We start from the raw sequence: 24,900 nt of genomic DNA, 5'->3' as shown, positions 1-24,900 counted from the left end.
AGGTCCCAGCATGAACCCCCTTAGAGCTCAGGATGTGTCAAACACCCCCGCCCCCCTCCCCCAACAAGTGAAGGACTACAGGTCCCACTGTCCCAGCTTAAACCCCCAGAGCTGAGGATGTGTCCCCCGGCCCTTCAACTAGTGAAGGACTACAGGTCCCAGCATGAACCCAGGAAATCTAAGGGGTCAGATCCTTAAATCTCAGGGGTTCATGCTGGGACTTATAGTCCTTCACGTTTGGGGATGCGACCCACCAAAAGTGAAGGACTACAGGTCCCAGCATGAACCCCTCAGAGCTGAGGATGTGTCACCCCCCCCATCAACTAGTGAAGGACTATAGGTCACAGCATGAACCTGTAAGATCTAAGGGTGTCACATCCTTAGATATCAGGAATTTATGCTGGGACTTGTAGTCCTTCACTAGTTGAGAGGTCACATTCTTAGATCTCAGGCATTAATGCTTGGACTTGTAGTCCTTCACTAGTTGGGGGGTCACATCCTTAGATATCAGGAGTTTATGCTGGGACTTGTAGTCCTTCACTAGTTGGGGGGCCACATTCTTAGATCCCAGGCGGTAATGCTTGGACTTGTAGTCCTTCACTAGTTGCAGGGGGGGGTCAGGTCCACAGATCTGAGGGATTCATACGGGGACTTGTTTTCACTGTTTGCACATTAGTTCCTGGAGGCCATGGTGGTACAAGTCCCCCAGGGGTCCCGGAGGGCCACATTGTCCTCCCCCCACCCTTGTGATCATGAAAAACCTTAGACTGTTTTCCCTGATCCATCAATTTGCCACCCTTGGCATTATGGGCCACGTAACTGGACTTTCCCCCCAGGCCTAAGGCTGTCAGCCCTCCCCTGAGCTTAAGATTTGGGAGACGAACATCATGTATAATAGTTATATTAATACTTCCCGCTGTCCAGGGTTGTTAGGGATGTAGGCACCACCGAGCCCATAACGACCAGTGATGCCACTGACCCCATTCCTTTACATGGGCAAAATTCCCTGGCCATGTAAGCAAAAGGACGGGATCTCAGCAAAGCCGGGGCAAAGTCACCTACAGAGCCTAGGGTGAGCATGCCAAACTGCAACCCCCCCCCCCCGCAAAATGTATGAGCATTATGTGTCAGCATAAATCCCCCCCACAAAAAAAACTCAGCACTAATCTGCATGCTTACCCATTAAGGAAAAGTTCCCCCTCCTTCCAGTACAAATCTTCCTCCTGCTGAAATGCCACTCCCAAATCCCCCCAGCACAGATGCCCCCTGCAAAAAAAAAAAAATCACCCCTCTTAGCATAAATTCTCTACCAATAACATTTCCTCTCCAAGTACACATCTCCCCCCCCCCCCCTCCCAGCACAAATACACCCCATCCCCCTCCCAAGACAAATCCTCCTAAATCACCACTCTTAGCAACCACCCCCCCCCCTGAAATGTTCCCTCCTAGAACGATACTTACCCCTGCTGCCCCCCAAATTCCCCCTTCCAACACAAATCCCCTCCCCCCAATCTTCTTGCAGTGCCCCACCCATCCACCCCCCACCTCACATGATACCACAGTGCCCTCCTGTCCACCCTTTGCCCCGGTCCGGGATTCTTGTGACATTTTTTACCATATATGGTCATGCCATGTCCCCAGTGATGAGTGGGAAATGCTTTGGTGGGGTTTTTTAATTTTTTTTATTGGTCATTGGCCATTAGGGATGATCGAACGGTTCAGGTCGACCATCGGTTCGACCCGAAAATTGGGAGTTCGAAATTCGGCCGAATTCCAAACTTTTTGCGGTAAAAGTTCGGAATTCGGCCACCAGAACCGCCCAAAATGCAATGGGACGGGAACTGGGCTTTAAAAGCCTGTGATTGGCCCAGAAACATCAGTAAAAGCCGATTCGAGTGACTAGGGGGTCCAGAGCCCATTCAGGAGAAAATACGCCCCCCATACGCCCCCCAGTATATAACATAGCTCCGCCAAACCTCTAACACTGTAATAGAGAGGCTGTGGAATAGAGTGGAAGCATTTCTGTTACTCCTGCTGCTCCAGTGTCATTTTGCAATTATTAGTGTGAGGAAAGGGATATGCAGTGTAGTTAGGGTACTATATACCACTATAGTTAGATTCAATAATCTAGTTTCTGTAGGGAAAGTTTTAAGTGTCAGGGTGACCGTAGTGTAGTTTAGGGTGAACTGACTCTGCTATGCCAGGGTGACCGAACTCTTCCATGTCAGGGTGACCGTAGTGTAGTTTAGGGTGAACTGACTCTGCTATGCCAGGGTGACGAACTCTTCCATGTCAGGGTGACCGTAGTGTAGTATGTAGTTTAGGGTGAACTGACTCTGCTATGCCAGGGTGACCCCACTATGCAGATTCTGGGTTAGGGGTATACATATATACGTATATATACATGTATATATGTACCCCTATACAGAAGTTAAAAAAAAACACCCAAAAAAAGCCTGAAAAACGCCTGAAACAAAAACGCCCAGGTGTGAAAGGAGGGTAACACCATCCCAGGCTACTGAAACTCTAAGAACAATGATCTGTTTTTTTTCTGGTTCTGGACATGCTACAGAGCTGAAACTTCACAGGTGCACTTTTTAGACCCCCCAGATACTAAATCCAAAGAAATCTCTTTTTTTTTTTTCAATAATTGTCTCTCTATCAAAAACGACAATTTTTAAGAACTTTTTTTTGCCTGATTTATAGTCCCTGGGACATGACCCAGAACCCTGGGCACTTTTTAGGGGCATTTATTGGGTTTTAGGGCTTCAAAATGGTGTTTTTTGATTCCAGAAGTTCGGGTCCCATTGATTTCAATTGGGTTCTGGAATCCGAACCGAACTTTCGGGAAAATCGGGTGTTCTGGCCGAACCAAACTTTTCAAAAGTTCGATCATCCCTATTGGCCATCAGGCATCATGATTTGCATTGCTGGACGATGTGAATGATAATAGATTTACAACATAGGACATTTTGGGGGGATTTTTATTTTTTAATTAAGGACTTGTCAAATATTTGGGTGTTTTTTTTCTTCTATTACAACTTTTTTTGTGAATGAGATAGGGGTACTATGCACGTCTATCATTGTGGGGGGGGGGCCCTCTTAGGTTTTATAAACACTGGGCATGTTTGATCCCTCCTAGATGCCTTTACTCCTGGCAGCAGTATTTGGGTAGAAACATTGGTGTGCGCAGCCTATTGCATTAGGGGTGCACCCCAGAGCACAGACACAGTGTGTGTATATCAGCAGAGCGGTGGGCGGTGTCAGTAGAGCAGAGATTGGCGTCAGTAGGGCAGTGAACGGTGTCAGTAGTTTTTTTTTTGTTATTATTTTTTATAAAATTATTATTAGATATTTTTTTTATTACAACTTTTTAGGAGCCCCCATTGGGGGGCTTTGGTGAAATATCAAGGGTCTAAACAGGGAGAAAGGGATTGAGGACAGAGCTTCCCCAGGTCCTTTCTCTGCAGCCTCAGCTGCACTGGGCAGTGAACGAATGGGAAGTGCTTTTTGCCGAGGGACTTCTTGTTCATTAACAAAATGAAGCATAGTAAACTTAGTTTACTATGCTTCATTGAGGAACGAACACAGGAGCAATCGGTACAGATCACTCACTGTTTTCAGTCATTCATCCATCCTGAAACATCCCCCGCAGCAGCCAGTGGGAGAGGAGATGGGGGAAGCTGGCAGCACTGCAGGGGATAGACAGGGGACACCAGGAAGCAGGGGGACTCAGCACCGCACAGAGTGATTAGGGTGTGCCCAGGCACACCCAGCACACCCTGTGCACACACCTATGGGCAGAAAAGACACTTGTCGCCTGTACACGCATGTAACGAGCGCTCAGCCATGTCAAGCTTTTGGGCAATAATTAATTTCATTGGTCGGAATAATAATTTATGTTGGCCATTGAAATGAATTAACACTAAAGCCCTGAATGCACCTTACATTAATGTGCGTTTAGATGCAGTAACACTCATTCACGCGCGTCAAGCGTTTTTTTCTGCCAAAATGCTGCTGCTCCTGGACGCATTAGCAGTGGGGGAGGGGGGGGGTTGATAAACTCCTCTAATAGCCTATGAGTGCATGGATACATTGGCTAACATGGAGGGAAATTTAGAGGAAGGAAAAAAAAAAACTCCAGACGCAACATTAAAAATGTCCAGTGTGATTATTGTTAAGGAGGGCGTCCACATCCACATTCTGATGAGCCCCCCACCTGCAGACCCCCGCAATCACTGGGTGGGGGTTGTGGGGAAGAGGCCCTTGCCCTCATCATCACTGGACACCCGACTTAGTTTGCACTATATTGTTCACAATTGTGTAATAAAGCTCTGCACTGCTACATTATATCATCTGAATTTTATAATAAACCCCATAATATTTAATGTTGTATTAAGCCCCGCCCTAGAACTCACTGATTACAGAGTATCACCCCCATATATTATCATTCTGTGTATCAGACCTGAATTGTGCTACTTTGTATCTCTGTGTAATAGTATTGTAGTATGATGACCTCATATTACTCTGTATATCATATATGGTACATTGCATCACTCCATGTACTAGATACCATCAGTTTTATATTGTATCCCTCTGTGTATTATATCAGTGTTATATTGTATCCCTCTGTGTATTATATCAGTGTTATATTGTATCCCTCTGTGTATTATATCAGTGTTATATTGTATCCCTCTGTGTATTATATCAGTGTTATATTGTATCCCTCTGTGTATTATATCAGTGTTATATTGTATCCCTCTGTGTATTTTATCAGTGTTATATTGTATCCCTCTGTGTATTATATCAGTGTTATATTGTATCCCTCTGTGTATTATATCAGTGTTATATTGTATCCCTCTGTGTATTATATCAGTGTTATATTGTATCCCTCTGTGTATTATATCAGTGTTATATTGTATCCCTCTGTGTATTATATCAGTGTTATATTGTATCCCTCTGTGTATTATATCAGTGATATATTGTATCCCTCTGTGTATTGTATCAGTGTTATATTGTATCCCTCTGTGTATTATATCAGTGATATATTGTACCTCTCTGTGTATTATATCAGTTTTATATTGTATCCCTCTGTGTATTATATCAGTGTTATATTGTATCCCTCTGTGTATTATAGCAGTTTTATATTGTATCCCTCTGTGTATTATATCAGTGTTATATTGTATCCCTCTGTGTATTATATCAGTGTTATATTGTATCCCTCTGTGTATTATATCAGTGATATATTGTATCCCTCTGTGTATTATATCAGTGTTATATTGTATCCCTCTGTGTATTATATCAGTGTTATATAGTATCCCTCTGTGCATTATATCAGTGTTATATTGTATCCCTTTGTGTATTATATCAGTGTTATATTGTATCCCTCTGTGCATTATATCAGTGTTATATTGTATCCCTCTGTGTATTATATCAGTGTTATATTGTATCCCTCTGTGTATTATATCAGTGATATATTGTATCCCTCTGTGTATTATATCAGTGATATATTGTATCCCTCTGTGTATTATATCAGTGTTATATTGTATCCCTCTGTGCATTATATCAGTGTTATATTGTATCCCTCTGTGTATTATATCAGTGTTATATTGTATCCCTCTGTGTATTATATCAGTGTTATATTGTATCCCTCTGTGTATTATATCAGTGTTATATTGTATCTCTCTGTGTATTATATCAGTGTTATATTGTATCTCTCTGTGTGTTATATCAGTGTTATATTGTATCCCTCTGTGTATTATATCAGTGATATATTGTATCCCTCTGTGTATTATATCAGTGTTATATTGTATCTCTCTGTGTATTATATCAGTGTTATATTGTATCCCTCTGTGTATTATATCAGTGTTATATTGTATCTCTCTGTGTATTATATCAGTGTTATATTGTATCCCTCTGTGTATTATATCAGTGTTATATTGTACCTCTCTGTGTATTATATCAGTGTTATATTGTATCCCTCTGTGTATTATATCAGTGTTATATTGTATCCCTCTGTGTATTATATCAGTGTTATAATGTATCCCTTTGTGTATTATATCAGTGTTATATTGTACCTCTCTGTGTATTATATCAGTGATATATTGTATCCCTCTGTGTATTATATCAGTGTTATATTGTATCTCTGTGTATTATATCAGTGTTATATTGTATCCCTCTGTGTATTATATCAGTGTTATATTGTATCCCTCTGTGTATTATATCAGTGTTATATTGTATCTCTCTGTGTATTATATCAGTGATATATTGTATCTCTCTGTCTATTATATCAGTGTTATATTGTATCTCTCTGTGTATTATATCAGTGTTATATTGTATCTCTCTGTGTATTATATCAGTGTTATATTGTATCCCTCTGTGTATTATATCAGTGATATATTGTATCTCTCTGTGTATTATATCAGTGTTATATTGTATCTCTGTGTATTATATCAGTGATATATTGTATCCCTCTGTGTATTATATCAGTGTTATATTGTATCTCTCTGTGTATTATATCAGTGATATATTGTATCTCTCTGTCTATTATATCAGTGTTATATTGTATCTCTCTGTGTATTATATCAGTGTTATATTGTATCTCTCTGTGTATTATATCAGTGATATATTGTATCTCTCTGTCTATTATATCAGTGTTATATTGTATCTCTCTGTGTATTATATCAGTGTTATATTGTATCTCTCTGTGTATTATATCAGTGTTATATTGTATCCCTCTGTGTATTATATCAGTGATATATTGTATCTCTCTGTGTATTATATCAGTGTTATATTGTATCCCTCTGTGTATTATATCAGTGATATATTGTATCCCTCTGTGTATTATATCAGTGTTATATTGTATCTCTCTGTGTATTATATCAGTGATATATTGTATCCCTCTGTGTATTATATCAGTGTTATATTGTATCTCTCTGTGTATTATATCAGTGATATATTGTATATCTCTGTGTATTATATCAGTGATATATTGTATCCCTCTGTGTATTATATCAGTGTTATATTGTATCTCTCTGTGTATTATATCAGTGATATATTGTATCTCTCTGTGTATTATATCAGTGTTATATTGTATCCCTCTGTGTATTATATCAGTGATATATTGTATCTCTCTGTGTATTATATCAGTGTTATATTGTATATCTCTGTGTATTATATCAGTGATATATTGTATCCCTCTGTGTATTATATAAGTGATATATTGTATCCTTCTGTGTATTATATCAGTGTTATATTGTATCTCTCTGTGTATTATATCAGTGTTATATTGTATCCCTCTGTGTATTATATCAGTGTTATATTGTATCCCCCTGTGCATTATATTAGTGTTATATTGTATCCCTCTGTGTATTATATCAGTGATATATTGTATCTCTCTGTGTATTATATCAGTGTTATATTGTATCCCTCTGTGTATTATATCAGTGTTATATTGTATCCCCCTGTGTATTATATTAGTGTTATATTGTATCCCTCTGTGTATTATATCAGTGATATATTGTATCCCTCTGTGTATTATATCAGTGTTATATTGTATCTCTCTGTGTATTATATCAGTGTTATATTTTATCCCTCTGTGTATTATATCAGTGTTATATTGTATCCCTCTGGGTATTATATCAGTGTTATATTGTATCTCTCTGTGTATTATATCAGTGTTATATTGTATCCCTCTGTGTATTATATCAGTGATATATTGTATCCCTCTGTGTATTATATCAGTGTTATATTGTATCTCTCTGTGTATTATATCAGTGATATATTGTATCCCTCTGTGTATTATAGCAGTGATATATTGTATCCCTCTGTGTATTATATCAGTGTTATATTGTATCTCTCTGTGTATTATATCAGTGTTATATTGTATCCCTCTGTGTATTATATCAGTGTTATATTGTATCCCTCTGTGTATTATATCAGTGTTATATTGTATCTCTCTGGGTATTAGAGTGCTGTGGGGCTCCCTGTGTAGTGTTACATTGTATCAGTGTCTCTCCTGTGATTAGAGTCTCTCTCCTCCCTCCTCTACAACACCCCAGGCATCAAACACTTCTCCGGCCAGTAACATCCCGTGGGAAAACCCTGACAGTCCTGATCAGCCAATCCTGCGCAGGGAGAGGCGGGATCAGTGGGTTCACTGTGTGCTGAATGAGAATACAAAGACTAGTATAGAGGCAGCAGCAGGATGGGGTGTCCTGGCTCTCCAGCCCTGTGACCTGCAATACCTGCCGGAGGAAGCTGCACCAACGCTTTGCCTGGGCTGAGGATCTGCTGGATCTAAGGAGCATTCTGAACACATTGGGATCTGGAATCATCCTGTACACATTGGGATCTGAGACCATTGGGATCTGGAAGCATTCTGAACACATTGGGATCTGAAAGCCTGTGCTGCATCTAGGAGCATTCTGTGCACTTTGAGATCTGGGAGCCGGTGTTGGATCTAAGGCCATTCTCCATACATTGGGATCCAGGAGCCGGTGTTGGATCTGGGGCCATTCTCTGTACATTGGGATCTGAGAGTCGGTGTTGGATCTAAGGCCATTCTCCGTACATTGGGATCTAGGAGCATTCTCTGTACGTTGGGATCTGAGTGCCGGTGTTGGATCTGGGGTGATTCTCCGTACGTTGGGATCCGAGAGCCGGTTTTGGATCTGGGGCCATTCTCTGTACGTTGGGATCCGAGAGCCGGTTTTGGATCTAGAACTATTGGAATCTGAGAGTTTTTTTTCCGGATTTAGATCAGGCTTTGCAGGATCTGGAACGTGTGCTGGCTCTGGGTCCTATAACCATCGTTGGATCTGGGGATCTAGATTGGAGAGGATGGAGGATATATGCATGCTGCCAACGCTCTGGAGGTAAACAATAAGGATTGCCCACGTCTGTCTGATGATGATGGTGAGTGTGCTGGAGGAAGGGACCAGGGATTCTGCATCTTCCAGCCCCGCCACTCATAATGCTGCCCTGGACTCTGGCCCTGTGCTTGGAAAATGACCCCGTGGTGTCACAGAAGATCCCCATACACATGTCGTTACGTTGCATCCTGGGCACAATTTCGCTGATGTACCTTTTAACCATTTTAACCCTTCAGTTGACTGCCGTTCTCATCCCTTCCACAATGAGGCATTGGCTGACGCCAAACAGAGGCAACGTGGAGTCGATGTAAACAGGACGGTCACTCTTCCAGTGATGGACACAGTGAGATCCTCCAAACGTCGACATGCTCTGTGTGATGGAGACCAGTCTCTGCCGTATAGCTGCGATCCACACTGAGCTCACCCACTGAGGGTTAATTTCACCCAAAAAAGAGAAAAACATTGGGAATATGCATTATCTACCTTTACAATGACTGAGCGGTGCATCTCCAGAATCAACAGCTGGTCAACTGCTCAGGTGTGACCAACCTGGCCAAGCCAATGCCCTCCGAACAGAGGTTTGAGGACAATTCTGAGTTAATTCCTTTCCCGTCTGCACAACAAACCTTCTTTTTATCTATTTAATTCTGGTTATTATGGGATTTATTCTCTCCAGAAGGCTGATAACGGATTGAGCCGTGTTTATAATTCTGCACTGGGATTAAGTTGACAAAAATCGCTGGTATTTTTTTAATTCTGTACACACATTTTTTCACTCTTCTATTTTTATATAAAACATGGCAATGGCAGAACAATAAAACTGCCTCGTTTTATAAACGCTCAGACGAACATGAAGCTCCTGGAGCAGTTTTCGATTTATTTGGGATTGAAAATCTAAACCTGGATCTGGGGAAGGATACAGGAATACATGGTGCTTATTATTTCAGCTGGTGGAACTTGGGATACAAATTACGGATTGGTGTGCACATTGCTCATTATGTAAGGTGCATTCCTGGTGCGAGGGGACTACAAGACATTTTGTAGCGAGGGGACATGTCTAGGTCAAACAGCGTGAGCCCACCAGGATTTGGGGCTCCTGTCTTGCGATCGGGCACCGAGCACAGGTCGGCTTGGGGGGAAGCGGAGACCAGGATCAATGGATACGGTTACTCCAGCCGGTCCTCCAGAAAGAAGACCTCGCGGATGATGGGTTTATGGAGGAGCGAGGATGACTACGAAGCCCAGACTGGGAAAAACTCTCCGCTAGACCATAGAGTCAGCTTCCGGTCCAAATCTGCATGGCAGGAACATGGAGAGGAGAGCCGGAACAACAACAAACCCATCCAGAAACCCACGGAAGGGGAGGTGAGGCCTAAATCCGTGGAGCTGGGCTTGGACGAAAAGTCCGGAAAGGGCAAAGCTGAGGGAGTCGAAGATGGGTCAGAATTTCATTTCTCGCTGGGGATCTGCTGTAATGGCGTCCTCCAGATATTTAGCTCCAAAAAATTCCACTCGAACAAACTGGAGAGGCTCTACCAGCGATACTTCTTCAGACTCAACCAGAGCAGCTTGACCATGCTCATGTTCGTCTTGGCCTTGCTGTTTCTGGTCATGCTCTTGTTCAATTGCCTCCATGGGAAGTACCAGGTGCCTTATATCGTAGTTCTATTGGTGGCCATGGTGATCCTCATCGTGACTATCATCGTGTGTACCCGGAACTTTTTCCACCAGGACTACATGTGGATCGCTTGTTACGCTGTCATTGCCATCATCTTCATGGTGCAGTTGGTCTGCGTCTTCCTGGTCAGGCCGCGAAGCGCCTCCGATGGAATATGGTGGACCGTGTTCTTTATCTACACCATTTACACCTTGCTTCCGGTGCGGATGAGGGCGGCGGTCATAAGTGGGATTATCCTCGCCGTCACTCATCTTGCCATCTCCCTGAAGGTCAACGAAAATGACGACTTCCTGACCAAACAGGTACGCTCTTCTTCTACTCTTTATACCAAGCCAAACTGTTTTCTTGATAACTTCACAGCATCACAATTGTAGTAAATTCCAGGGGTCGGCCAAATCTTTAATGTTTGGTCCCTAGAAATGTCTTTCCAATACTGACTTACTAGAGGAGAATACTCCTATTTCTGAGGAAACCCTAGGGCTGTGGAATACGGCACTACCACCGGTCCTCTTGTACAGGACCCGGGCCAGCAGGGGAGCTCAGGCAGCAGGGTGAAGATGTTGGCAGGGAGCGTGATCGGTGTGGGGTGCTTGCAGCTGCTGACAGGAAGGGGAGGAGGAAAGCTGGCAGCACTGCTGGGGTGGAGGGGTGGGGTCATATAGGGGGGCTGGGCAGCAGGGGGGAATGTATGGTGCACAGGTGATCGGGGCAGTTACTGGTACTGATCTCTTGTATTGCTCTCTCTTCAGCAGCTTAAATCTGGCTTCTCCTCCTCTCCTTCCCGCCGGCTTTCAGCTGCTGCAGAGAGAGCCATACAAGGGAACAGTTTCAGTAATTGCCCCCGCCATACTGATCAGCCTCCCTGTGCACAATAATTTTCCCCCTGCTGCCCAGGCCCCCCCCTGTGTGCCCTAGCCCCCCTCCCCCCCCAGCAGTCCAGCCGGCTTTCCTCCTCTCCTTCCTGCAGCAAGCACACAATAGAGCCAGGCACCCACCCACAGCCCCCCCCACCCTGTCGCCCGATCGATCGATCACCAGCCAGCCCCGCACTTACATCCAGGCCACGGATTCGGTGGCTTCCCCTGGCGTCTCCCCCTGGGTCCTGGTGGTCGCTTCTCCTCCCGGCTAATCAGGACTTAGGACTCGCAGCCAATCGAGACTTAGGACACCCGACCAATTGGGTCATAGGACCCGCTTCCTGATTGGCCAAGAGGAGAAGCAGGAAGACATTAGCGATTAATAATTTGCTAATGTCACACAAGTGGGTGGGCTCGGGGCACAGTATGAGCGGCCGCCACTGTTTATAAATGAAGCAGAGAAAATCTGTGTTTATTTGGGGGGCTGACAGGATGGCTGTAAGGGCCCTGTGGTGTGCAGCCCCGAGAAACCCTCATGCTTATTGCCCGGCAATCTGAAAAAAAAAATAAAAAAAATTATATCTATAGCTAAAACATTTGTTTTTTTAGGATAAAGTAGAGATAGATTAGAATACTTTTCAAGTTTGTATTCCAGTCTGTCATTGCCATAATTTTGTGCTGAGGTCATGAATGATGTCATAGGCAATGTGGTGGTTTGCATCGTGTCTTTGTAGCGATGGGCAGTGGTGTATTTTGGTTTTGTACTGTCCTAGGCAAGACTAAAATTGGGCGCCCTCCCCCACCTATGTAACTTTGCCCCACTCCTTCTTTTTTAATGGATGTGACTCCCTCCAAAATTGAAGGACTACAAGTCCCAGCATGAACCCCTGAGATCTCACGTGAGAGGGGGTGGGTGAGGGGGGGATGAGAGAGAGAGAGAGGGGGGATGAGAGAGCAAGAAAGGGGGGATGAGAGAGAGACAGAGAGAGAGAGACAGATAGAGGGGGGGTGAGAGAGAGCGAGAGGGGGGATGAGAGAGGAGGGGTGAGAGAGAGAGAAGAGGGGTGAGAGAGAGAAGAGGGGTGAGAGAGAGAGAGAGGAGGGGTGAGATAAGAGGGGTGAAAGAGAGAGGGGGGGTGAGAGAGAGAGGGGCCGTGAGAGAGGGGGGGGATGAGAGTGAGAGAGAGGGGCGGTGAGAGAGAGGGGGGAATGAGAGAGGTGGCTCTAGGAACCAGTGGCCAAAAGAGACTCAGGTGGAGGGGGGGGGGCAGTTTCTTTGCTGCCCCCCTGCAAAGTGCCACCCTAGGCCTGGGCCTTGTTGGCCTAGGCCAAAATACAGCATTGGCGCTGGGGCCCTAGGTGCATTTCCTGCTATAGAACTGCCTGCATGGAGTGCATATGTTCTGCTGATAGTATTACATTTTTGAGCCTACAGATATACTTATGTTACCCTAAATATTTTTTTCTTTCTCTGTGTGTGGTCACATCTTTGTATTTTATAAATCTTTGTCTCTATCATTTCCATGCACTTCTTCCATCTGAAGTCCGTGGTTGATCCTGCAAGTCACCTTTCTTCCTTGTTCTAAACTGACCACATAAAGTACAGAAGCTGATCTGTGTTGGTGTGGTCAGTTTTTGTCCTTTGGCTATTCAGAGGTACAGGACACTGTGCAGACACACAGTATGCCACCACGCCCCCCGACCAATCACATCCTGCCTTTGGCACTCACCCCTGACCAATCACAGCCTGCCTTTGGCACTCACCCCTGACCAATCACAGCCTGCCACTGGCACACACACCTTCCGATCACAGCCTGCCTCTGTCATGCCCCCTCTCAACCACAGCCTACCACTGGCACAGACCCTCGCCCAATCACAGCTTGCTATTTGCACTTACCCCTCCCATTCACAGCCTGATTCTGGCACACACCCCTTTCCAATCACAGCCTGCTTCTGGCACACACCCTCTCCCATTCACAGCCTGCCTCTTGACATGACTCCTCCTAATCACAGCCTGCCTCTGTCACACCCCTTCCAATCACAGCCTGCCTCTGGCACACACCCCCTCCCAATCACTGCCTGCCTCTGGCACACACCCCTCCCAATCACTGCCTGCCTCTGGCACACACCCCCTCCCAATCACAGCCTGCCTCTGGCACACACCCCCTCCCAATCACAGCCTGCCTCTGGCACACACCCCCTCCCAATCACAGCCTGCCTCTGGCACACACCCCCTCCCAATCACAGCCTGCCTCTGGCACACACCCCCTCCCAATCACAGCCTGTCTCTGGCACACACCCCCTCCCAATCACTGCCTGCCTCTGGCACACACCCCCTCCCAATCACAGCCTGCCTCTTGAACATGCCCCCAAATTAAGCACAGCTTCAGGCTGAGCAGACTCTGGAATACAGGCACCCGATGTGTCTGCACAGAGTCCTGTAACCCCGCCCCCACTGTCAGGAAGAAGAGATGATTGGTCATGTGACAGAACTTTTTACCTTGTAAAAAAAGGGGAGAAATATAATTTCTGAAAGTAAACAAAAGCAGTTCTGGTAGTAAAAAACAAGCATAAGAAGAAGGTGCATTACCATAGGACTTATGAACTAAAATGAAAAGAATGTCAATATACTCCCAAAATACACAATAAAGCGCATGCATCAATTCCCATAAAACCACTGGAAACATTTCCATCCACAAGAGCGCAGCTTACGCATTTCAAGCGAGATATCCTCTCCCTCAGAGCTAACCAAAGCCCCCTTTACTGCAATCCATATATAGTATAGTATAGTACCACAGTGTCTGCATACTTATAACTGTATTAGAAATTGTCTATAATATTGTGGGGGAGATTTACTAAAATTGGAGCAGATGTGCATGGCAGCCAATCAGCTTCAAACTTCAGCTTGTTCAATTAAGCTTTCACAATAAAACCTGGAAGCTGATTGGTTACTATGCAGAGCAGCGCTAGATTTTGCACTCTCAAGTTTTAGTAAATCTCCCCCTCTGTGTGAATACAACGACTTCATTACAGCAAAGAACGGAGGTCAGCCGACCCCAACCAGACCACGTTACAGCAAAAAGATCAATAGAGCTGATTGATTGGCTCCTGCAGAAATCCTCGTCCAATGATTTATAAAACACATACAACAGATATCGGAGGATGCTTTCTATAAATCTGGATCATATACAGTCCCTACATGCAGGGCCATAGATAAGGGGGTACCACCAGTCCTCCTGTACAGGAGGGGGGCCCAGGCAGCAAGGTAAATAATTCAATGTGGGCAGAGAGGGTGATCGGCACGCGTGCGGGGGGGGGGGGGGGGGGGTTATTACTAATTACTGAAACTGATCCCTGTATGACTCTCTCTGCAGCAGCTAAAAGCCGGCTTCTTCTTCTCTCCCTCCTACTGGCTTTCAGCTTCCGCAGAGAGAGCCATACAGGGGATCAGTTCCAGTAATTACCCCCCCCCCCCCCCGCCGATCACCCTCACTGCCCACATTGAATTATTCACCTTGCTGCCTGGACCCCCCTCCTGACCCAGGCCCCGTACAGAGGACTGGTGGTACCCCCTTATATACGGTCCTGCATGGGACTGTTCCAGTCCGGTAATTGCCCCCCCCCCCCCGCCACACTGATCAAACTCCCTGTGCACCATGAGCTTTCCCCTGCCAGGCCCCCCTGTGTGCTCCCACATTGAATTATTCACCTTGCTGCCTGGACCCCCCTCCTGACCCAGGCCCCGTACAGAGGACTGGTGGTACCCCCTTATATACGGTCCTGCATGGGACTGTTCCAGTCCGGTAATTGCCCCCCCTCCGCCACACTGATCAAACTCCCTGTGCACCAAGAGCTTTCCCCTGCCAGGCCCCCCTGTGTGCTTCCCCTACCCCAGCAGTGCTGCCGGCTTCCCTCCTCTCCTTACCGCCGGCAGGTGCCAGCACACGATAGGATTCTTCAGGATGGAGAGTGGGGGGAAAAGTTCATTAAATGTCATATTTACCAACCCCTTCCTTTCCTGAATGAACACGAGTGACTGGTACCAATCACTCACTGGGCTCATTCATAACGGAAGCATAGCAAACTGTATTTTTTTGGGTGGGTTGACTGTATGGGGCCCCGTGATTTCTTACAGCAGCCCTGCCTGCATGTATAGAATTTCCATTATTAGACTTCATAATAGACTGACAGTTCCCTATCGGCCACTTAGATTGCACTCTGATTGGCGGGCGGACTGGGTGCAGCCACTCCGAGGTTCCTCTTGCGTCTAGTCTATAAAACTGTCCCACTTGTATTTGTGGAACTTGATATACCGATGTAGGAAGGTCACTCTGTCCGGTGGAAATAGTTAGTTACATCGTATCTCTGTCAATGTATCATCATCTCACTTAGTGGCTCATTCGCTACAAATGGCTTCCAGGGGGAATCCTAGGGTGACATTTATATGGTGATATTTATATGGCGTCATCAATTTACGCACAGCTATACATCTATATTGTACATTCAGTACGTTCCCTCAAGGAGCTTACAATCTAAGGTCCCTAACCCACATTTATACATACACATACTAGCATGGGCGTCTGCATGGGGGACAAGTGCCCCCCCCCCCCCCCCCCTGTAATCTCAGCTTCTGAGCCTTGAAAAAGTATTCACACCCCTTGAAATTTCCCACATTTTCTCATGTTACAACCAAGAATGTAAATGTATTTTATTGGGATTTTATGTGATAGACCGACACAAAGTGGCCATAATTGTGAAGTGGAAGGAAAATGATAAATGATACAAATAAATCTGTGAAAAGTGTGGCTGCATTTGTATTCACCCCCTCCCCCTTTACTCTGATACCCATAACTAAAATCGAGTGGAACCAATTGCCTTCAGAAGTCACCTAAGTAGTAAATAGAGTCCACCTGTGTGTAATGCAATCTCAGTATAAATACAGCTGTTCTGTGAAGCCCTCAGAGGTTTGTTAGAGAACCTTAGGCCTCTTTCACACGGGCGCCCTGTTTTTGTCATCCGTTCAGTCACTTTTTTTTTTACGGACATGGATGGCACTTGTGTCATCCGCTCCATATGTCCGCATATCATCCCATCCGTTTTGCGGATGATATACGGACATAATGTATGTCTATGGGGATTGCGGATGTCAGCGGATGACGACGCTGACATCCGATTTGGCATCCGTTCCGTTTTTTTAAACGGAAGAAAAATAGGGTTCTGTTCCGTTCCAAAAAACGGAACAGGACTGAAAGGACGCAAATTGGATGTCAGCGGATGGTCATCCACTAACGTCCGCAATCCCATAGACATTCATTATGTCCGTATATCATGCGCAAACGTATGGGGTGATATACAGACATACGGAACGCCCGTATGAAAGATGCCTTAGTGAACAAAGAGCATCATGAAGGCCAAGGAACACAGCAGACAGGTCAGGGATAAAGTTGTGGAGAAGTGTAAAGCAGGGTTAGGTTATAAAAAAATCTCCCAAGCTTTGACCATCTCACGGAGCGCTGTTCAATCCATCATGGGAAAATGGAAAGAGTATGGCACAACTGCAACCCTACCAAGACATGGCCGTCCACCTAAACTGACCGGCCGGGCCTCTACCATGACATGGCCGTCCACCTAAACTGACCGGCCGGGCCCCTACCAAGACATGGCCGTCCACCTAAACTGACCGGCCGGGCCCCTACCAAGACATGGCCGTCCACCTAAACTGACCGGCCGGGCCCCTACCAAGACATGGCCGTCCACCTAAACTGACCGGCCAGGCCCCTACCAAGACATGGCCGTCCACCTAAACTGACCGGCCGGGCCCCTACCAAGACATGGCCGTCCACCTAAACTGACCGGTCGGGCCCCTACCAACACATGGCCGTCCCCCTAAACTGACCGGTCGGGTCCCTACCAAGACATGGCCGTCCACCTAAACTGACCAGCCGGGCCCCTACCAAGACATGGCCGTCCACCTAAACTGACCGGCCGGGCCCCTACCAAGACATGGCCGTCCACCTAAACTGACCGGCCGGGCCCCTACCAAGACATGGCCGTCCACCTAAACTGACCGGCCAGGCCCCTACCAAGACATGGCCGTCCACCTAAACTGACCGGCCGGGCCCCTACCAAGACATGGCCGTCCACCTAAACTGACCGGTCGGGCCCCTACCAACACATGGCCGTCCCCCTAAACTGACCGGTCGGGTCCCTACCAAGATATGGCCGTCCACCTAAACTGACCAGCCGGGCCCCTACCAAGACATGGCCGTCCACCTAAACTGACCGGCCGGGCAAGGAGAGCATTCATCAGAGAAGCAGCCAAGAGGCCCATGGGAACTCTGGAGGAGCTGCAGAGATCCACAGCTCAGGTGGGAGAATCTGTCCACAGGACAACTATTAGTCGTGCGCTCCACAAATCTGCCCTTTATGGAAGAGTGAGAAGAAGAAAGCCATTGGTGGAAGAAAGCCATAAGAAGTCCTGTTTGCAGTTTGGGAGAAGCCATGTGGAGGACACAGCAAACATGTGGAAGAAGGAGCTCTGCTCAGAGGAGACCAAAATTTTACCTTTTTGGCCTAAAAGTAAAACGCTCTGTGTGGGGGAAAATTAACACTGCACATCACCCTGAACACACCATCCACACTGTGAAACATGGTGGTGGCAGCATCATGGTGTGGGGATGCTTTTTTTCAGCAGGGACAGGGAAGCTGGTCAGAGTTGATGGGAAGATGGATGGAGCCAAATACAGGGCAATCTTATGCCCCATACACACATGCAGATTATCTGCAGACTTTTGTCTGCAGACTTACCAAAACCATATAATATGAGGTCAAACCTAAACATTTTCAATTTGTATGCAATCCGGCAGGCCCTTGCACTACATAGAAAAGGTAAGTCTGCAGACAAAAGTCTGCAGATAATCTGCACGTGTGTATGGGGCATTAGAAGAAAACCAATCCCACTAAAAATCGCTGATCACTGCCATTACAACTAAAAAAACATTTAAAAAAAAAAAAAGTCACAAAATCTATCCCATAGTTTGTAGACGTGATAAGTTTTGCGCAAACCAACCAATATACGCTTATTGGGATTTTTTTTTTTTTTTTTTAGCAAAAACATGTAGCAGAATACAAATTGGCCAAAATTAATGAAGAAATTTCATTTTTTTGAATTGGATGTTTTCTAGCAGAAAGTAAAAAATATTGTTTTTTTTTTCTTCAAAATTGTCATTTTTTTTCATTTTATAGAGCAAAAAAAATGCAGAGGTGATCAATGTTAACATTCCTAGTAGTAGGAGTAGAAGTGATCAGAAAAAAAAAAAATAATTAAAGGGACAGTGTAAAAATAAAAAGTAAAATAAATAGGGAAAAAAAATGTAAAGCGCCCCTTCCCTCCAAACTCACGCACAGAAGCGCAGGCATACTCAAGTTGCGCTCACATATGTAAACAGTTCTTCCTTGTAAAAGGAATAAAAGTGATTAAAAAACATTAAAAAGAAAAAAATTAAAGGAACAAAGTAAAAATAAAAAGTAAAATAAATAAGAAAAAAATAAATTCTAGTGCCCGTCTCTCCGAGCTCGCGCACAGAAGCGAACTCATACGCAGGCCACGCCCACATATGTAAACACTATTTAAACCACACATGTGAGGTATCGCTGTAATCGTTAGAGCGAGAGTAATAATTCTAGCCCTGGACCTCCTCTGTAACTCTAAACTGGTAACCTGTAAAAAATTTGAAAGTGTCGCCTATGGAGATTTTTAATTGTTTGTTGCCATTCCACGAGTGTGCGCGATTTTAATGCATGACATGTTAGGTATCTATTTACTCGGCGTAACATCAGCTTTTACATTATACAAAAAAATTGGACTAACTTTTCTAATTTTTTTAATTAAAAACATTTTTTTTTTCCCCAAATAAATTGCTTTTGTAAGACCGCTGAGCAAATACGGTATTCCAACAATCTCCATTTTATTCTCTAGGGTCTCTGATAAAAAAAAAAAATATATATATATATTATATATATATATATATATATTATATATATTATTATGTATATATATATATATATATATAATGTTTGGGGGTTCTACATAATTTTCTAGCAAAAAAATACAGATTTTTAACTTGTAAACAATAAATGTCAGAAATAGGCCTGGTTCTTAAGTGGTTAAAAAATGCCAGTGCAGCTGTCAGGAAAAGTAGTGTTGAAAACGCACTTTTAGCCACATTTTTGAATAGCAATTATGACCGTTTTTCTGCGTATGCGTACAGGTTACAGCGTTTATCCGCAATTTTTTATTTATTTTTTTGCATTTTTACAGCCAAACAGCCTCTGCTCCTTTTGTTTTTAATGCCCATACACACTTATGCCTCCAAAAAAAATGCATTGCTGTGAATGGAGCCTAAGGCTTGGTTTTACACATATGCGATGCAGGAACCCTGCGAGAATCCCGCAACGCATTCAAATTCGCAGGCAGTTGACACTGACATATGCGAATCGCTGGGGGTGTGAATACCAAGTTACCGACACCCCCAGATCAGTTTGCATATCGCAGTGTGAACTGACAGTTCGGACATGAATCGGATCGCATTGGTGTGAACCACCATGCGATCTGATTCTGCAGCGGACACAAAAAAGGGTTCTGTGCATGTTCAGTCCGAATCCGACGCAAATTCAGCCTTACAATCTTTATGGCTGAATTCGCATTGCACAGACATCGCATGTGATTTTCTGAACAGTGCGCTCCGAATCACATGCAATGTCTTTCATCTTTCAGGGACAGTGTAAAAATAAAAAATAACAAGTAAAATAAATAAGAACAAAAAAAATTTAGAGTGCCCGTCCCTCCGAGTGCGCACACAGAGGCGAACGCATACGCAAGTCCAGCCCACATACGTAAACTGTGATCAAACCACACATGTGAGGTATCACCAGAATCGTTAGAGCGAGAGCAATAATTCTAATAATTCTAATCCTAGACCTCCTCTGTAACAGTAACCTGTAAAAAAAAAATAAAAATAAAAAGGTTTTTAATGCGTCACTTATGGAGATTATTAAGTACCGTAGTTTGTCGCCATTCTACGAGCGTTCGCAATTTTAAAGCAGAACATGTTAGGTATCTATTTACTTGGCATAACATCATCTTTTACATTATACAAAAAAAATTGGGCTAACTTTACTGTTTTTTTTTTTTTTTATTTAATAAGTGTATTTTTTTTTTTTAAAAATCGCGTTTGTAAGACCGCTGCGCAATAATGGAGTGACATAAAGTATTGCAATGATCTCAATTTTATTCTCTAGGGCAGGGGTGGGAAACCTACGGTTTGGGGGCCATATGCGGCCCCTGCTGTCATCTGGTCCGGCCCCCCATATAGCTGAATCTGAGTCTCTCAGCTGATCTGTCAGAATGGAGCCGATGTTTCCTGTATAGTTCCTGCTCCGTTATGACAGTCTGAGTGAGTCACAGGCGGAGTGATATAAAATGCACTCCGCCTGTGACCAATACAGGAAACATCGCCTCTTCCTCCAGCGTGGTGCGGCTACACTTCTCCTAGCCAGCATTTCCCACCAGCAGCACACACAGCAGTACCAGCCAGAACCAGCAGTACCCACAGCAGAACCATGAGTACTAGCCAGAGCCAGCAGTACCAGCCAGAGTCAGCAGTACCTACAACAGTACCAGGCAGCAGTACCCACAGCAATACCAGCCAGCAGTACATGCCAGCAGTACCCACAGCAGTACCCGCCTGAGCCAGCAGTACCAGCCAGCAGTACCCACAGCACAGTACCAGCCTCAGTACCAGCCTGAGCCAGCAGTACCCACAGCAGTACCAGCCAGCAGTACCTACAGCACAGTACCAGCCTGAGTTAGCAGTACCAGCCAGCAGTACCCACAGCAGTATCAGCCTGAGCCAGCAGTACCATCCAGCAGTACTCACAGCACAGTACAAGCCAGCAGTACCCACAGCAGTACCAGCCAGCTGTACCCACCAGCAGTACCCGCCAGCAGTTCTTTTCAAAACTTACCACCACAAAAAAGTCGACTGCGCTCCAGACTGGCCGACGCAAACCTGGAAGACCAGTTCCGAGTAGCCACATCATCAATACCAGCTAACATCACACACCTCACCAAAGAGAAGCAGTTGCAGCCATCACATTAGGGGAGAGTTAATTAAATGTTTGACCAAATATAACAGGCACATTTTTAAGTTGATAATTTTGTACGCCCCCCGAATGGTTTTATAAATACCCAAATGGCCCTTGGCAGAAAAAAGGTTCCCCACCCCTGCTCTAGGGTCTCGGCTAAAAATATATATAATGTTTGGGGGTTCTAAGTAATTTTCTAGCAAAATCTTAGCATAATTTCCGGTTACGCTGCGTGTTGACTTGCGTTGCGTTAAGGTGGTCCTTTAAAAAACAATGAGCTGCAAATGCCAAAAGAAAAAAAGTCCCGAAAATCAGACCCACCGCAAAACCACATTTGGCGCAGCATTGCGTGTACTGTGCGTTGCGTTACGATGCGATGCGCTGATGTATGTGTTGCCGCAATTTAACAGTCTAAACAGTCCGGAGAGTTTCTGCTTCGGGGAAAATGGTAATTTTGTAGCTAATCTTATTGGTCGCAATGACTTCAGGTAAGTTCCCGCCCCGCGTTTCATCAGCGTGTAGTTTTGCGCGCTTATTTAGTGCCTATTTGTGTTACACCCATAGAGCCGCTCATTCATTTCATTGGGCCGCCCTGCGCGTGACAAATGCGCCAAAGTAGCTCATAAACCATTTTGGGCATTGACCTTCGTCAGCTTGTTACCCGCATTTGTTACGCGTTTTGACGCACATGAAAACGCATTACTGCTTGCCACGTTTGGAATGCCATCAACATTGAATGTCACCGCAATGCACATTATTAGTGCATTCCACAGGCATGAAAACGCAGACGTTTGTGCGCATTCACAGAATTCCGGTGTGAGCGCAGCCTGTAATGGCGATACTGGAACCATGTCAGTATCCATTGAGAGCGGTATGCAGGGGCGGGACAAGGGGTGGGTAGAAGGGACGGCTGCCCTAAACACTGCACTATCATATTAGGTGGGGAGGTGGGGGACGCTGTGAGGAGATGGGTGGGAGTGGATTTGTGTTTGGGAGGGGGTATTCAGTGGGCGGCAGGGGGTAAGAATTGTTCCAGGAGGAAAACTGGGGAGGGGGGGGTGGTTGTTAGGGGTGGTTATTTAGGTGGATGTGTGTTGGGGGGGGGGGGGCACTGCAAAGAGATGGGGAGGAGTGGATTTGTGTTGGAAATTGTTCCAGGAGAGGAAATGTGGGGGCGGGGGGCGTTGTTAGGAGTGGTGACTTAGGGGGATGTGTGTGGGGGGGGGGGGGCACGGCAAGGAGATGGATGGGAGGGGATTTGTGTTGGGAATTGTTCTGGGAGGGGAAAATTGGGGAGGGGGGTTGTTAGGAGTGGTCATTTAGGAGGATTTATGTTGAGGAGGGTGGGGGGGGGTACTTAGAGGAGATGGGTGGGAGGGGATTTGTGTTGGGAAGGGGGGATACGGTGGGTGGCAGGGGGTAAGAATTGTTCTAGGAGGGGATATTTGGGGGGAAGGGTGGTGATTTAGGGGGATTTGTGTTGGGGGGCACTGCGAAGAGATGGGGGCGAGGGGATTTGTGTTGGGAATTGTTATAGAAGGGGAAAATTGGGAGGGGGTTGTTAGAAGTGGTGATTTAGGGGGATTCGTTTTAGGAGGGGGGGGGGGTGTGCCACTGCGAAGAGATGGGGGGAGAGGATTTGTGTTGGGAATTGTTCTAGGAGGGGACATTTTGAGGGGGGGGGGGAGGTTGTTAGGAGTGGTGCTTTTCCTCAATCTCCCCTCCCCCAGTGATCAAACTTTACATTGTAACTTTGTAGAAGCAGGAAAAAAACATTCCTTTAGTCTCCCCTCCCCCAGTGATCAGACTGTACATTGTACCTTTGTAGAAGGCGGAGGAAGCATTTCCTCAGTCTCCCCTCCCCCAGTGATCAGACTGTACAGTGTAACTTTGTAGAAGGTGGAGGAAGCATTTCATCAGTCTCCCCTCCCCCCAGTGATCAGACTGTACAATGTAACTTTGTAGAAAGTCACAAGGTGAGAGTCTGCATCAGGGGCTGATCTGTGTCAGACATTTGTGAACACAGCCAAGACCTGCAATGGCACCAAGATGGTGACATCTCTGAGCTATTATCTCAGTCCCGGAAATAAATAGTGCCCCGGATGATGCTTGAAAAAGATGGCACCGTCTTTCTAGGGAGACAAACAGATGAAGGTATTGTCAGGGGGAGTGCTGTAATAAATACTTGGAAGGGTCACAAAGACATCACTCAGCGTGCTGCACCCTCATCAGATGAGAAAGTGCATTTTGTGGCCGGAAATCCGCTTTAAGTTTGTTATAAATAAAGCTATATGTTTATTCTGATCCACATTTGCTGATTAGAAGAACACTGTGGGGGGGGGGGGGGGGATGTGTCAGAGGATTGGATGTATCCCCCCCCCAGATTTCACCTCTCCCCTGCAATCACTGAGAGGTCACTTTTACCCAGAAGCCTTTCCTTATTTTTATTGTTATAACAAACGCGGAATTAATCGCCATCTCATTCGAAAATCTTTGTTACTATAATTAGCGCTGCACAAAACAATTAGCGGAATTGGATGGAGATTAACAAATAATTTGATTTGATTTGTCTTGTGGTTCACATTTCTGGGGGCTGATTAATATTCTCGTGCAGATTTACAGACTTTAGAGAAGCCCCCCTCCCCCACCCAGGGTGATGTACAATCTGAACACAATGAATGATTTCGCCTGAAACTCTATGAGTGCCACAAAATCCTCCTAATATGAGCAGCCGGGCTGATTGTTCACTTCCTGTCCTTGCAACACAGCGATAAAAAATCTGGTCCATATGTCACCAGAATCAGGTCAGCTGCATCATAGCAGTATGCATTGTGGAAAAATTTAGTCTAGGCAACATTCCCTCCCCCGACCAATGTACAGTGCAGACCTACCAGACCCATATACACCCCATCTGATCAATATCCCATATATACACCCCATCTGATCAATATCCCATATATACACGCCATCTGATCAATATCCCATATATACACCCCATCTGGTCAATATCCCATATATACATCCCATCTGATCAATATCCCATATATACACCTCATCTGATCAATATCCCATATATACATCCCATCTGATCAATATCCCATATATACATCCCATCTGATCAATATCCCATATATATATATATATATATATATATATATATATATATATATCTCATCTGATCAATATCCCATATACATCCCATATGATCAATATCCCATATATACATCCCATCTGATCAATATCCCATACATATATCCCATATAAATATCCCATGTATACATCCAATTTGATCGATATCTAATATATGCATCCCATCTGATCAATATCCCATATATATATCCCATCT

The 24,900-nt window shown here is 45.0% G+C and overlaps 1 protein-coding gene across 1 annotated transcript in view; it reads left to right on the top strand.

Annotated features, from left to right (window-relative positions):
• The first annotated feature begins 8,623 nt into the window (after positions 1 to 8,623).
• Positions 8,624 to 24,900, top strand: part of ADCY5 (adenylate cyclase 5) — a 309,283-nt gene continuing 293,006 nt past the window's right edge. Inside the window, exon 1 of the mRNA XM_082262186.1 lies at positions 8,624 to 10,853. Within this exon, the coding sequence (XP_082118312.1) occupies positions 9,927 to 10,853 (927 nt within the window). The 5' untranslated portion in view covers positions 8,624 to 9,926. The remainder of the gene's footprint in view (positions 10,854 to 24,900) is intronic.

This window comes from Pelophylax lessonae (genome assembly GCF_965119305.1).
Source record: "Pelophylax lessonae genome assembly, chromosome: 6".
Classification (NCBI taxonomy): Eukaryota; Metazoa; Chordata; class Amphibia; order Anura; family Ranidae; genus Pelophylax; species Pelophylax lessonae.
Note: the sequence above shows the minus strand (reverse complement) of the source record. Positions and strands in the feature narration are given on the sequence as shown.